We start from the raw sequence: 16,119 nt of genomic DNA, 5'->3' as shown, positions 1-16,119 counted from the left end.
CCATTTGGTTTAGCTGCAGTGTTTGTCACTGTGGTTGGAGTGGCTGCAGTGTCTGCCACTAGGATTGGAGTGGTTGCAATGTCTATTGCTGGGGTTGGTGCAGCTGTTGTGCTTGGGAGTTGAGTAACACCAACAGCTGCATTGTCTGTTGCTGTCAGGGTTTGAGTAGCTACTGTGCTTGTCACTGGGGTTGGTGTAGCTGCGGTGCTTTAAGTAGCCATATTGTCTGTTGCTGTCGGGGTTTGAGTAGCTACTGTGCTTGTCACTGTTGTTCATGTGGCTGCAGTGCTTGGAGTAGCCACATTGTTGCTGTCGGGGTTTGAGCAGCTGTTGTGCTTGTCACTGGGGTTGGTGTAACTGCTGTATTTGAAGTTGGAGTAGTTGCGTTGTCTGTTGTGGTCAGGGTTTGAGTAGCTGTTGTGCTTGTCACTGGGGTTGATGTAGCTGCTGTACTTGGAGTAGCTGTGTTATCTGTTGTGGTCAGGGTCTGATTAGCTGCTGTGCTTGTAGTTGGCAAAGCTGCATTGTCTGTTGCTTTGCCATCAGATCCAGAGACATTTTTTTCCCTTTGAAGGTGCTGGATAGTGTTGAGCAGGGCTCTGTAGGCGTAGGCCAAGCCCCAGCACGTTGCCATGATTTGTCCCTCTCTGGTATAACCAGGACGACAGCACACCTCGTTCAAGTGTTTTACTAGTTTTTCCGGATGTTGCACTTGTTCAGGGGTGAAGTTCCAAAGCACTGGAGGGGCCCACTGGCCTAGATACTTGCCCATACTATCCCACACACCCTGCCACTCATGACTGCCCAGCCTCAGGGAAAATCTCCTGGTGGTCCTCCTACATCGTCGTCTAATCCTAGACCAGATTCGAACCTGATACTGCTGAATTTTTGAGATTAAACGAAATAGGATGTTCCTAGGACGGGATGGCCGTGGGTAAAACACACTCCATATGTGTGCCAACATGCTGATCCCCAGCACAATCAGCAGGCAGGTTTCAAGGGTATTCAAAGGCCATCCAAAACCTTCTGAACTCTCAACTGCTGTTGCAAATAGGCTGGTGGGGGAACAGGGGGTGTAAGGGAATTCCTCCTTCGGAGGTTGACCCCCCGAGGAGAAAAAAAAGATATGCAATTGCTAAAATATTTCATTATATACCTCCCAATGTATAGAGGTGATGGCCACGCTGGAAGCACAAACCAGACCAGTTTCATGATCAATGAGTCTATTGTATTACAAGTCATTACCATGAAGTACAGTGAAACAAGAACCTTAGCCCAGGCCCCCCAGCCGATAAACACTAAAACAGCAAATAGTGGCTGTAAGTAAGGTACAACATGCTGAAACTCTGAGATCAAGCGCAACAAGTCTGAGAGCCAAATAATCACCATTGTGACCAGTAGTAACAATGAATGCTTATCACAAATATGATTAAACACACTCTGCTCATATCTGTCGTTATCTCAACCTTTCGTGCCCCACGTTGGGCGCCAAAAAGAAGTGTCGTGGTTTGAGCCCAGCCGGTAACTCAGCACCACACAGCCGCTTGCTCACTCCCCCCCTTCTTCCCCCTGCTCCCGGAGGGATGGGGAGGAGAATCGGAAGAATGTAACTCCCACGGGTTGAGATAAGAGCAGTCCCGCAACTAAGGTATAATACAAAACCACTACTGCTACCACCAATGATAATAATGATTAGTGAAATAACAAGGGGAGAGGATACAATTGCTCACCACCCTCCGACCGATACCCAGCCTGACCCGAGCAGTGATCTGGGCCTTCCGGGTAACTCCCCCCGGTTTATATACTGGGCATGACATGCTGTGGTATGGAATACCCCTTTGGCTAGTTTGGGTCAGGTGTCCTGTCTCTGCTTCCTCCCGGCTTCCCCTCCTCCCTGGCAAAGCATGAGACTGAGAAAGTCCTTGGTTGGAATAAACATTACTTAGCAACAACTAAAAACATCAGTGTTATCAGCGTTGTTCCCAGGCTGAAAGTTAAAAAACACAGCACTGCACCAGCTACTAAGAAGGAGAAAAATGACTGCTATAGCTGAACCCAGGACAGCAGTAGCTAAGATGTTTAAATGAATAAGTGTTGCTGGATACTTCTCATTTGGGCAATCAGAATACCTTCATAAGTGTCACCATGTGAATGGCATTGCTTGTGTTGGAAATTTTGTGACAACGAAGTGGAGGTGGGAGGATGCTGACCTTCAGCAAGCCATTCAGGGTTGTATTTCCACATAATGAGCCTTGACTTCAGGGTCTGAAAGCCAAAGGAGGATTTTTTTTGTTTGTTATATCAGGCATTTGGTGTTATGCCTCCTAAGTTTGAAAAGAAAACCATATATATATATATTTTAAATGCCTGTGTAGATCTACTGAAAATAAGGCTGCTGAATTAGCCAGTGGGGGCTTGACACCAACCTGTGATTTTTAGACAAGCAAGAAAGAAACAACTGTCCAATTAAAACTGTAAAGTAGAGGCAATTTTATCTAAGTAGAAATGTTATTACCCATGCTGGACGATGGCCATTAGACAAGGACTAGTATCCCTCCCCCTTATAAAATGCTATGTTTTTCTGTACTCGGGGCTTCAATTTCATGTCTCATCTGAAACACAATTAGAATGGTGGTCACTAGGAGCAATTTCCACTGTACAGTCCTGAGAGCTGGTTTAGACATACTTGAGATGAGAGTGATAGATAAGCTGGTAAAGGAGGCTTTCATCCAGGACTGGAGTGACAGACCCTTTGATAATGCTGCTCCTTCTGTAGAAGTGACTGGTGCAATGACTAAGCAGAGAGTTGCTGCAAGTATGTACCTTCACAGATCTCCGGAGCTGTAATTTATTTGGAATGGAAGCTTGATTTAGGTTTTACTTGCCCATATGCTACTTAGCAGGTGTCTCTCTGAGCTAAAGTTATTGAATCATTGAGTCCTGGTGACACTGTACCCAATTAGAAAGAGCTCGATATATAACCCAGGTATTAGTCTGCCCCTCAAATCAAAGCCAGGTATCCAAATAACCAAAACTTCAGAGTTCTTCAAGCATCTCTGCATTTTTCAGCTCAGTCTATGGATGATAAAAGTCTTCACAGAATCATTCTCCTTCCTTAATACATTATGAGGTGGAAAGTGTTGCTATACTGGTAGGCTGGAAATGCTTACCTGCTATTTAGGAATATGAAAGCAATAAATTTTGCCTATTTGAAGAAAAACTTAAAATCAAGAATTCAAAAGAAAATGTTATAGGTTTCCATTTCCCAATAAGAGTAACATCATTTGGAAGATATGTTTAATTCTGTATTTACTAAAAATATATTTTCCCTGAAAATATTCTCACAGCAACAAATGCTAACTTGCTGTAATTTTTTATTAAGTGTTAAGAAAATATTTGGTAGCTGCAGCATAGACCCCTATGAAAGCTAGTAGCTGAATGATCACTCCTTTAATATAAATAGGCAAGGCTGAAAATAAGTGGAATAATTCCAGAGCCATAAAGTGAATTGTCTATTGTCACAGAAAGGCAGCATCACAACCAGGTATGAAGCCCCTGATGCTTTGCGACTTCACTCACATGAACTCCACTCTTCCTTGGCAGTTCAGGATGGATACATGAAAAGCCTAAGACAACTTGGAAAGAAACAGATATTGAGGAAGGGTTGGCAAGCTTGGTAGATACATTTCAACTGTCCATGTGACATAAAGGAACATTTCAGTGGCACTGAGCAGCAAAGACGCTGTGCATGACTGGGCAGCCTAGATCACTGTCATGCTGTAGGCATGTAGGCTATCATGGTGTAAAGGACGTTGCCTGACTAGGATAGTAAGAAGTATTTGCATTTTTGCAGCATATTTATACTGAAGATCTCCAAGTGTTGTACAAGCCCAGGGTCATGAACTGATAAATAATTCTGCTTTCAGATAGGTATCATCCATGCTTTAGTATGGTGAAACATGTGGTCAACTGATGTTATGAGATGGTGTAAACTCAGTGAAGCTATGCTGGTTTTGGTGGGACGAGAAGTTGGTTTATGTTGAAGGATCTGCCCTTACTGCACTCCACACCACCAAGACTGAAATGTGTCTCCTTGCTGCCGAGTGAGACTTCACAACCACACAGGACTTTCGACATATTCCCTACCTGATTTCACTTTCCAAGGGACATCTGAAGCAAAGTCATTGGTGTCTGGGAGTATGGTTCACATTTGTGAATTTGTGCAGACTTCAATTAAGGGTCTTATCTGAAAATTATTGTTTTGATCTAAATACATCTTTGCCCTTTAAAAATTCACGTTGATCTTTGCAAAAAGGATTTGAGTACTAGCTACTGCATCACTTAATGCTGGCTATGTTTTGGCAAGGGCTAGCAAGCTACAAATTACTAAAGTCTTTCCGGTTTCATTACAAGAAAGTGTGTTATCAGTCTAGACCAAACACCTGACCAGGACTGGGAAGGAGTGGATTAAAGGGAAAGAAGCAGAAGCATCCAGAGTGAGTTAATGTTGATCCAGAGCCCACTTAAATCAAAGTGACTATCTAACTGATGTAAATGAGGTTTGAAACAAAAGAAGCCCCCCCCCCCCGCCCCCCATCAAGCAGAGATGTAAATACCTAACACTTAATTCCTCTCTGCAGTGGGAAGAGCACATCCTTATTAGAAGAAGGTGGTGATGCCTGGTAGAGCTTCCTCCAGTAGGCTGGGAATACCCCTGCATAGCAGGGAACATTTTATGCCTCCCCATCTGGAGGCTTATTAATGTCTCTTATTTCCCAGAAAGGACAACACTGGCCAATTATTTGAGCCCCCCCCAATCTCATCTACAAGATGTGTTGAGAGCAGCGAGCCTCGTGGGGGCTGCTACCAGCATCCGAACTTCAGCAATTCTTGGTGGCAGCAGGGTCCCTACTCTGCTTTTCCCCCAGCCACCTCCAGGGCTGTTGATTTCGTTCCCAACACCCCTATGACATGTAAAGAGACATTTTCGTGTGCAACTCCTGAGCAGGTATCCCTCATCCAATTTGGAGACAATGAATTCTGGTGGTTTAGAAGGACCAAGGAAGCTCATAGAAGATGGTGAGTAAAGCCTGGCAATTCCCACAGGTCTCTTCCTTTTCCTGCCAGTTGGATGCATGGCTACAGAGAGGTGACTAGAGAAGTAAAGGCTGTCTTTGGCCCCAGTGTGATTCATACCCCTGTAAGGCAGGTGGGCTGCCTGGTTTTCGAACAGACCCAGAAACAGAATCATAGAATGGTTAGGGTTGGAAAGGACCTTAAGATCATCCAGTTCCAACCCCCCTGCCATGGGCAGGGACACCTCACCCTAGACCATGTTACCCAAGCCTCTAACCTGGCCTTGAACACTGCCATGGATGGAGCATTCACAACATTTTCCAGTGCCTCACCACCCTCACAGTAAAGAACTTCTTCCTTATATCTAACCTAACCTTCCCCTGTTTAAGTTTAAACCCATTCCCCCTTGTCCAGTTGCTACAGTCCCTAATGAAGAGTCCCTCTCCAGCATCCTTGTAGGCCCCCTGCAGATAATGGAAAGCTGCTATGAGGTCTCCACGCAGCCTTCTCTTCTCCAGGCTGAACAGCCCCAAGTTTATTAGTCTGTCTTCATATGGGAGGTGCTCCAGCCCCCTGATCATCCTCGTGGCCCTCCTCTGGACTTGCTCCAACAGCTCCATGTCCTTTTTATGTTGAGGACACCAGAACTGTACACAATACTCCAAGTGAGGTCTCATGAGAGCAGAATAGAAGGGCAGGATCACCTCCTTTGGCCTGCTGGTCACACTTCTTTTGACGCAGCCCAGAATACAGTTGGCTTTTTGGGCTGTGAGCGCACATTGCCAGCTCATGTTAAGTTTCTCATTGACCAACACCCCCGAGTCCTTTTCTGCAGTGCTGCTCTGAATCTCTTTGCCCAACCTATAGTTGTGCCTGGGATTGCCCCGACCCAGGTGCAGGACCTTGCACTTGGCTTGGTTGAACTTCATGAAGTTGGCAGTGGCCCACCTCTCAAGCGTGTCAAGGTCCCTCTGGATGGCATCCCTTCCCTCCAGCATATCAACTGAACCACATAACTTAGTGTTGTCAGCAAACATGCTGAGGGCGCACTCAATCCCACTGCCCATGTCGCTGACAAAGATGTTGAACAGGATCGGTCCCAACACCGACCCCTGAAGGTTTCCAACTGGACATTGAGCCATTGACCACAACACTTTGCGTGCGGCCATCCAGCCAATTCTTTATCCACCAGGTGGCCCATCCATCAAATTGATGTCTCTCCAGTTTAGAGACAAGGGTGTCATGCAGGACAGTGTTGAACGCTTTGTACAAGTCCAGATAGATGACGTAAACTGCTTTGCCCCTATCCATCAGTTCTGTAGCCCCATCATAGAAGACCACCAAATTGGTCAGAGAGCATTTCCCCTTAGTGAAGCCATGTTGCCTGTCACCAACCACCTCATTGTTTTTCATGTGCCTTAGCATGGTTTCCAGGAGAACCTGCTCCATGATCTTGCCAGGTACAGAGGTGAGACTGACTGGTCTGTAGTTCCCTGGGTCTTCCATTCTCCCCTTCTTGAAAATGGGGGTTATATTTCCCTTCTTCCAGTCATCGGGAACTTCACCTGACTGCCATGATTTTTCAAATATGATGGACAGTGGCTTAGCAACTTCATTCACCAGCTCCTTCAGGACCCGCGGATGGATTTCATCAGGTCCCGTAGACTCGTGCACATTCATGTTCTTAAGATGATCTTGACCCTGATCCTCTCCTACAGTGGGCCTAAGGTCTTCATTCTCACAGTCCCTGCATCTGCTTCCCAAGACTTGGGCGGCGTGGTCAGAGCATTTGCCAGTGAAGACTGAGGCAAAGAAGTCATTGAGAACCTCGGCCTTCTCCAAATCCAAGGTAGCCAGTTCTCCTGTTAGCTTCTGGAGAGGGCCCACATTATCCCTAGTCTGTCTTTTGTTTGCGACATACCTATAGAAGCCCTTCCTGTTTTCTTTCATATCCCTTGCCAGATTTAATTCTAACTGGGCCTTAGCTTTCCTGACCTGGTCCCTATCTTCCCGGACAATGTTCCTATATTCTTCCCAGGCTGCCTGTCCTTGCTTCCACCTTCTTTAAGCTTCTTATTTCCCTCTAAGTTTTCTCAGCAGCTCCTTATCCATCCATGGAGGTTTCCTGGCCCTCCTGGCACATTTCCTTCTAGTCGGGATGCAACGCTCCTGAGCTTGGAGCAGGTGATCCTTGAATATCAACCATCAGTCTTGGGCCCCCCTGCCCTCTAGGGCTTTTTCCCATGGAACCTTACTAAGCAGGTTCCTGAAGAGGCCCAAGTCTGCTCTCTTGAAGTCCAGGGCAGTGAGCTTGCTGCATGCCCTTCCCGCTGTCCTGAGGATCTCGAAATTGACCATCTCATGATCACTGCAGCCAAGGCTGCCCTGGAGCATCACATTCCCCACCAGCCCCTCCCCATTGCTGAGAATGAGGTCATGCACGGCACCTCTCCCTGTTGGCTCCTCTATTACTTGCAAGAGGAAGTTGTTTTCCACACAATCGAGGAACCTCCTGGATTGCTTGTGCGAGGCCATACCATCCCTCCAACAGATACCAGGATGGTTGAAGTCCCCCATGAGGACAGGGGCCTGCGAGCATGAGGCTGCTCCTATCTGTCTATAGAGCACTTCATTCAGAGTCCTCCTGATTGGGCAGCCTGTAACAGATCCCCACAGTAATGTCCCCTATCACTGTTCTCCCTTTGACCCTGACCCACAAGCCATCTTTTGACTCATCACCTGTCCCCAGACAGAGTTCCTTACTCTCCAGCCTATCACTGACATAAATAGCTCCTCCCTCTCTCCATCTGCCTGGCCCATCTTTCCTAAGGAGCCTATAACCTTCCATTCCAACACTCCAGTCACAGGAGCCATCCCACCATGTTTCTGCGATGCCAATGATGTCATACCCTTGTAGCCATATACACATCTCTAATTTCTCTTGTTTATTCCCCATCCTATGGGCATTTGTATAGAGGCATCTGAGCCAAGCTCCAAATAAAGCCAACTCATTGGCTGGAACAGCTGAAATAGCTCTGCATCACTCCAAGCATTTATTACAGGTGCTGGCAACTGACTGGGAGTGTTGGAATGGATCAATGCTCCCCTCCCCAACACATCTAGTTTAAAGCTGCCTTGACCAGCCTGGCAAGTCTCCTACCAAAGCAGCTCTTCCCCTTCTTTGTCAGACCAGCTCCACCAGCCTCCAGTAGACCAGGCTTCCCAAATTGAGTCCCGTGTTCTAAATAACTAAACCCCTGACTATGGCACCACCATTCTGACCATTTATTAACCTGCAAGATCCACCTGCCCTTTTCAGGGTCCTCCCCTTTTACTTGGAGGATCGATGAAAAAACTATCTGAGCCCCAGAACCCCTAACCACCTCTCCCAGGGCTCTGTAGTCCTTAATGTTCTCCAGGCTACTGCTGTCTATGTCACTAGCACCCACATGGACCACTAAAAGTGGGTAATAGTCAGCAGGACTTACTAGACTAGGCAGCCTCTCGGCAACATTCCCTGATCCGAGCCCCTGGCAGGCAACACACCTCCCTTGAGACTGGGTCCAGCTGACAGATGGGTGCCTCTGTGCCTTTCAAAGTAGAGTCACCTACTACTATGACCCATTGCTTTTTCCTGGAGGCACCAGTAGTAACCTCTTTACTGGTGCATCAGCTGGTTGTTCATTTGGTGAGGGGTGTGTTTCCCCATTAGCCCCCTGCAGAACTGTAAAGTGGTTCTGGGTGGGGACATCAGATTTGGGAGGAAGCCCCGTGCTTTGAATTGTCCTCTTCCTCCTTTTTTTTGTAGGTGTTTTGTTGGTGTTTTTTCTTTTTTCTTTTTTTTTTTTTTTTTTTTTTTTGTTAATAGATCCCAGCTTCCTGGATTACTGCCCTCCTTCTTTTCTGTATGTACTATGGCAGACGCTTGTGGACCCTGCACAGGTTGGGCCTGGAGTCCAGCTCCCTATCAGCTTCCCTGATATCTCTTAGCCACCTGCTGCAGGAGGACCTCCACCAGGGTGCACCGAGTGCAGCCCTGTCCGTTATGCACCCTTGCCTCAAGAGACAAGTCGAGACACTTTCTACACTCCGAGGTCTGTGCTGCAGCCTCCCCTCTCATCACCTCTGGTGCCGATGCTGCCACCACCGGGGCAGCCAGAGCAGAACTCCCAGACTGAGCCCTAGTCTGCCCGCTCACCCTGCCGCCAACTGCCGTGCCACACCCTGACGTATCACATTGTTTGCCCGCTCTATTCGCCGCGCTCCCTGGGATGTGTTTTACCCACTCAGGGATGAAGCCGTCCCTCCTGGCGCCGCCCCCTATGAGTCAGCTGCTTGCGTCAGCTAAGCTGCCGGCTCCTGGGCAAGTCCTGTCGAGGATTTGAGGCTCCCTCGGTGGCTCTTGCCGTTCAGAATCGAGGCTCCTGGACGCTGTGTTTCCCCACGCTCTGGTGTTGAAGGCGTTCTCTCTGGAGTTACCTCGGCAAATGACCCTTCATTCAGTTCAGCCAGTTTCCATTATGCAACTGCGTCTGAAGGCAAATTCACAATGCTTTGCAAGTCATAAGTGTACCATGGGAATGCACAGCAATAATAGTAGCAGTCATAAATGTTAGCCAGGGTTGTTTTTGTTTGATGGGGTGCCTGAGCATCCACAGGCAGGAAGTTGGGAACCAGTGCCCCATTTGCCATAAGTTTGCCAGAGGGCCACTGCACATGATGTATTGACAATGACATATATTTCTCATATTTAAGTCACTCTCACTTGGTAAAATAAATAGGTGAGAAATTCCTCTAGCTTAATTAATGGCAATCTTTTACGGTATGAGATAGTAGATACCACGTTCCTATTTTCTTGATTAATAAAAACATAGTAAATACACCGGTTAGAGAACTAATCAGTCTGTTGTCTTACAGCACTGAGCAATAATTGCATAATTTGATATAGGCAGATATTTGAAGTTGGGGTTTGGGGGGGGGTGTTGGTCATTTGTGTTGATAAAAGCTGCACAGGAAAATGTTGAAATGAAAGTCCCCAAGTAAACATAACAAAGGTTTGGGTTGCAATACTTTTTTTTTTTTTTTTTAAGTAAATTTAACTAATTTGAATCTTTCTCTGAAAGCAGACATCTGTTCACTGCTTGTATCGAAGTCTCACATTTTCCATTCTTTTCACAAAACAAAGTATTCCATCTGAAAAGTAATTTTCACAGAAGATGTTCAGCCAGGCATAGCTAGACCTGGGATGCTATTGTCTGGGTAAAGAAGAAATGCTGTACCTTGATCAAGCTGGTGCAGACCTATAGTCAAACAAAAGAGGACTTGACCTTGACCGGGGGGGGGGGTGCTGACAAATAGGATGATAATATTGTCCACATGTCCACAGTGACTGAGAATGAAGGCAGGAAAGAGAGAGGAGAAGGAGTTTGGGAGTAAAAAGTGCAAGAGCTCTGTTTTATACCTATCGAGCTTGATCTGACAACTAGACATCCACTAGGAGATGTTGGAAACACAAGCCAAGATTTTAGTTTGTACAGGAGTCAGTCCTGCTATAGAGAAATTAGAGCTGCAAGCTTTCACTATAGAAATAGTACCTGAATTTGTGTTGGTGGCTAAGGCTGCTATGATGTAATAGATGGGAACATAGTTGAGAGTTGATTCCCTCTCATGACTGAGAACCATAACAAAGGATGTTGTTTGCCACAGTGTATTTGGCAGAGTATATATGTTTATGTTCATAGTGACTGTTTGTCGGAAAGAGGCAGGAAAACATAAGTGTGCAGCTGTTCTATGACCTTCATACTTGGCCGCACTGGGGTGCCTGGCCACTGCTCTCAGAGTGGACAACAGTGAGATCATGAGAAACTGCACAGTCCCATGAGTAAACGATTACAGATCTGGCATAAAGGAGGTTGTTTTTCTAAGGGTATAAAAGCAGGACCCTCTTGTGGCCATGAGAGAAGCCTCACCTATGGGTGGATGCACCGCGTAGGAATTTTTCCAGTTACCTGAGACTCCTGGCATCGGCTGCAACGGGGCTTCCCAGCTGGAAGTGTGGGCCTGGATGATGATTCAGTGGTAATTGGTGATGTATTTCTTCTTAATCTCTGTTCTCTCTATACAGTAATGATTTAATGCATTGCTAACTTTCTTCGGTACTTATATACCTATATCTCTGATTTGCTTTATTGTACTTATTCACTATATATAGAGAGATATTTACCTAATTCACATTAGTGTGCTTGCTTTAGTGTGCTTATTGGCTTTAGTGTGCTTGTTTAATAAACTCTGCATATTATACAGCTAGTGTGTGGTCACTTTGTGGCGTATCCTGTCTGTCAGCAGAACATATGAACAAGGTTTGGATGATGAGGGGAAGAGAATCAAGAGAAGAGACATGTTTATGCCCCCATATGAGTGAGGAAGAGAAACAGTAGAGGACAGAATGACCAAAGCTGTAGGTACAGGGCATATAATTGTTATAAATACATGTGCAAAAGTACATTAAAATTATGATCTATCCTAAAGAAGAACATGGAAGTCAAGTGACACGCTATCCTAAAGCTGATGATTTGATAGGCAATAGGATTAAAAAAGACCCCAGAAAGCTCTAGTGGCAGGTATATATGGAAGGAACGGTGAGCCTGCAAAAAAAGGTTTTTGGGAAAGTGATTTTTCAGAGCAATTGATTGTGTGAAAATTGGAAAGCTGTAGACCTGTTTCATGGGCCATAATGAGAAACAAGTGCCTTGCATAAAGAGGTGGACTTGTGATGGATGGCAGTCAGGCACCTGTCCAAGGAAAGGTTAATAAAAAAAAAAAAGAAAAGGTTTCATAAAAGAAAGTTCCCTCTTGAAACTCTTATGCAACATATGTTGTGTGAACAGGAAGTCACAGTAGAGCAATAATCCTGACAGCTGTGGAGAAACAGGAGTCTGTCACAGTAAAGAACAACTTGAGATCTGATAAGAATAATGACAGATGCCTGTTGATAGTACACGAGTACAAGGCAAGAGACTTTAATTGGGCTGAACCACAGGAAAACTTTGAATTGGCATTGCAGCCAGAAAATTAGACCACTCCTAATGGTGAGAAAAATGTAAGGATATTTTGGGTATAGTAGATCTAGATAAAGTTTTCAACTCTACTTGCATTTTGTCTGTTTTCTCCAATCTTCCTCTCACCTCTGTCCACTGTTTGCAAGCTTTTTAGGACAGAAACTAAGTTGTTTTTTTTTTTTTTTTTTTTTTTTTTTTTTTGGTACCACATCCTGTGAAACTGCAATTCCTGATGTCAGCTTATACACATCAATTTGGGCCAAAGTTTGAAAGAAAGTCATTAAAAGTACCTCTTTGAGCTGTCTTAGGAAAGATGCATGTAATATTTTACTATGGGATGTCAGCATCAAGCCCAGCATCTGGTTTAATTAGAAGTAATCTTTTAGGAAGAGTGTCCTAAAACTACTATAATACCTAAAAAAAATTGACACCCCCCCACACACACAACTGTAAGGAGATTTTTTCAATTGTGTCGCTGCTAAACATCTACAATTTCTAACAATTTGTGTAAGATGGGATTAAAAAAAAATAAATTGATGATTTGCAACTTTTCGAAACCTTTTCCCAGTAAAGAATTTTCCATTTTTGTCCTTGCAAAGACCTAGAGACGATCTCCCAGGCCCGCTTCAAACTTATTTGGATAAATTAATGATTTATATTAAAGTCTCTTAGTCAAACAGTGGTTTTACATTCTTAAGGGTTTTTTATTGAGGTTTCCTGTATCCTTTCCAAGTTGTCCACATGCTTCTTAGCCTTTCATGATTTACACTGTGAATAATTGGTGATAAAAATAATATACTATTATAATAAACCAAAACATGTTGGACCATATTGTCTTTTCTTTCTGATAGTGGGATGCCTTAGATTCCTTTGGGTCTATGTAATAGTGTACAAATATCTTTTTGTATAGAAAATACCTTTCCATTTCTACTTTCCTGAACTATCGGGCTCAAACCCCCATATTACTACATATCTGTCCAAGTGGAAAGATACCTCAAATATTTCCTGGAAGATTCAGTAGTTGGTCTGACTGTCTTTCAAAAATTTGATGTAGGGACCTACATTTATGCCTACATAGGCACTTTTGTAGTAGCAGTGACTTGCCCATCAAAGTGTGATTTTCCTCTACCTTGTAGTGCCATCATGTGAACATGCTGCTGACTGCTGAATGCTGGCAAAAAATTCTTTGTTCTTCACCTAGAGGCAGGGACTCTTTAAGGAGGGGAAAACAAAGGAGTCCTTAGAAGTTTCTGCTTGATTCATCCCTCTGAAATTTGAAAGGTTATACTCATGGTGAGTTTGACCCAATATTTTTGGCCTCTTTGAACCATATATCTTTTTTTCAGGTCATAAAAACTGCTGGTGATGTAATGCAGCATCTCTTGACTGTGCCTATGTGAAATGACAGTGTCATCCTGGCCTTTCCACTGATGAGCTAAGCACATCCAAGGCCACGAATGCCTTAGCTGTTACCCATCCTTCCCACAAGATGAGTTGCAGAGCATAGGCAAATCACCTCTCCTCATCAATCAGGTCACAGGGCAGCAAAGGCTGGACCAATCCTCACTTGCCCATGTTAAAGAGCCACTCACCGGCATTGTCTGGCTGCCATGCAAGGCACTGATGGCTGCTTGGGCCTCTGCATGTGAAGAGTATTTCACAAATGCACACCCTGGAAGAGGAAAAAGAACATAAGAAAGGTTGCATGAATACTATGAATGTCCATCTAGCTGAGTATCCTTTCCTCAGAACTGGCCAATAAAGCTAGTTGTGGAGAAAGTATAACAAGCAAACATGTTCTTGGCTACTCCTTCCCAAACTGCAGTCATCAGCAGTCTGAGGTTATGTTGCATTAAGAGTATAGAAATTTGGCAGAAAATAAACCCCCTTGCGTTCCAGCTAGTCCTCAGAAATCAGAGAGGCTGGCTGGGGGTGGCTGGGCTTAATTTCTGATTATAACCAATTAGACATTATAAGTCCGGTCATGTTCAATCACAATTATGGATTCACAAGTAGTGTAGTTTCACCACTATAAGTCCAGTCATGATTACAGATTCAGAAATAGTGTGGTTTATTGAAGCAACAGAAATACAGATTCAGAATTGCTGTTGATAAATTCACTTACTGCATTAGTGCTAAAAGTCAAAAGCTAGCTAGCAATTAATTGAGCTCATATAGGAAAATAAAATAAACCAAGTGGTTATTCATTAAGCTTAGTTCCACCCGGGTATCATACCACGTAGTCGGAGGCACAAATCTTACCAAAGAGGTGTCCCTGCTTTGGGGAGGAGAGAGGAGCAAGCCCGTCAACTTGTCCACAGTATGGGATCATATTCTTGTCCTCCATCATGGAGGAGTTAAAATGCCCAATTTATACTTTTAGAGAAGTGGAGATGAGACTGTAGTCAAACTGACTGCTGTCACAGGTGGTGGGGGGGGTGGGGGGTAGCTGCTTTCTCACTGTGGTGTATTTTGATGTGTAAATGAGAGATAAGAGATGAGTCTTGACTAGGCACCAGCCAGGCACTGCATCCATGGGACTCAAGGGCAGAGCAGAACTGTGACATGTTAGCATCACTCCCTCTTCCACCCTGCTGACCCAGACCATCTGGCCTTCATCACCCGTATCAGGGACTTGCAGCTCATTACATCCTTCAGCACATCTCTCAAGACCTCAGACCTCATTCCCACAGATGTGATTTCAGAAACTGCTACAGCTCAGACCTCATTCCCACAGGTTATCTTAAGGAAAAGCTGCATCCAAACTCCCCATACAACTTGTAGTGGGCATTGATGGAGTCAAACTTAGCAAGTATCTTTTGAATTACTCATATTTTGACCTCCTGTCATGGTTTAAACCCAGCTGGTAACTAAGTATCACAAAGCCACTTGCTCACTCCCCCCCACGTCCCCCCCCCCCGCCCCCGGGTGGGATGGGGAGAATTGAAAGAATGTAAGACTCGTGGGTTGAGATAAGAACAGTTTAATAACTAAAGTACAATATACTAATAATAATAATAACAATGATAAGGGAAATAACAAGGGGAGAAAATATAAAACGAAAAAGGGAAAAGGAAAAAAACAATAAACACAAGTGATTCACAATACAATTGCTTATCAGCTGCTGACCAATACCCAGCCTGACCCAAGCAGTGATTGATCCCATCCAGGTAACTCCCCCCAGTTTATATACTGGGCATGATGTGCTGTGGTATGAAACATCCCTTTGGCTAGTTTGGGTCAGGTGTCCTGTCTCTGCTTCCTCCCGGCTTCTTGTGCCCCTCCTCACTGGCAGAGCATGAGAGACTGAAAAGTCCTTGATCAGAGTAAGCATTACTTAGCAACAACTAAAACACTAGTGTGTTATCAGCATTATTCTCAGACTAAAACTGAAAACACAGCACTGCACCAGCTACTAAGAAGGAGAAAAATAACTGTTACAGCTGAACCCGGGACAGTCGTCACATCCTTTCTGGCCAGCAGAGAGGACTTAGTTTGCTTTCTGTCAAGAGGATGCCATCCTTGAGCACTTTCTTGGTGGCCACTGGCTGAGCTTACCTCTTAAGCCTACCAGGCTTCTGGGTCCTTCCCACTCACCCTTCCTGTGTGCCCTGCCTGCTCAAACTGCCACACCCTGACTCACACGCTATGCCCCAACCGACACACTCCAAGGGCAGTGTTTTATACATGAGACTCCTGGACGTTGCGTTTTCCCCATGCTCCGATGCTGAAGGAGTCCTTTCCAAAGCTACTTGCCTCAGCAAAAAAAGAAAAAGGAGCTATTTACCACCACCCTCTGGGTGCAGCCTGTCAGCCAGTTCCCCACCCACTGCACGGACTACTTGTCTAGACCATAACTCATCAGTTAAGAGGAGGCTGTATCGAAAGCCTTGGAGAAATCCATGTAGACAATGTCCACCACTCGCCCCACATCAACCAAGCAGGTTACTTTTTTGTAGAAGGCAATCAGGTTTGCCAAGCACAA

At 45.0% G+C, this 16,119-nt stretch overlaps 1 protein-coding gene across 12 annotated transcripts in view; it reads right to left on the bottom strand.

Annotated features, from left to right (window-relative positions):
* Nucleotides 1-16,119, bottom strand: part of LOC115619073 (CUGBP Elav-like family member 4) — a 528,109-nt gene that overhangs the window by 99,803 nt on the left and 412,187 nt on the right. For all 12 annotated transcript variants that reach the window (XM_030511095.1, XM_030511101.1, XM_030511093.1 and 9 more), the window contains one exon: nucleotides 13,727-13,806. In XM_030511095.1, coding sequence (XP_030366955.1) covers nucleotides 13,727-13,806 — 80 coding nt within the window. The remainder of the gene's footprint in view (nucleotides 1-13,726; nucleotides 13,807-16,119) is intronic.

This window comes from Strigops habroptila, chromosome W (genome assembly GCF_004027225.2).
Source record: "Strigops habroptila isolate Jane chromosome W, bStrHab1.2.pri, whole genome shotgun sequence".
NCBI lineage: Eukaryota > Metazoa > Chordata > Aves > Psittaciformes > Psittacidae > Strigops > Strigops habroptila.
Note: the sequence above shows the minus strand (reverse complement) of the source record. Positions and strands in the feature narration are given on the sequence as shown.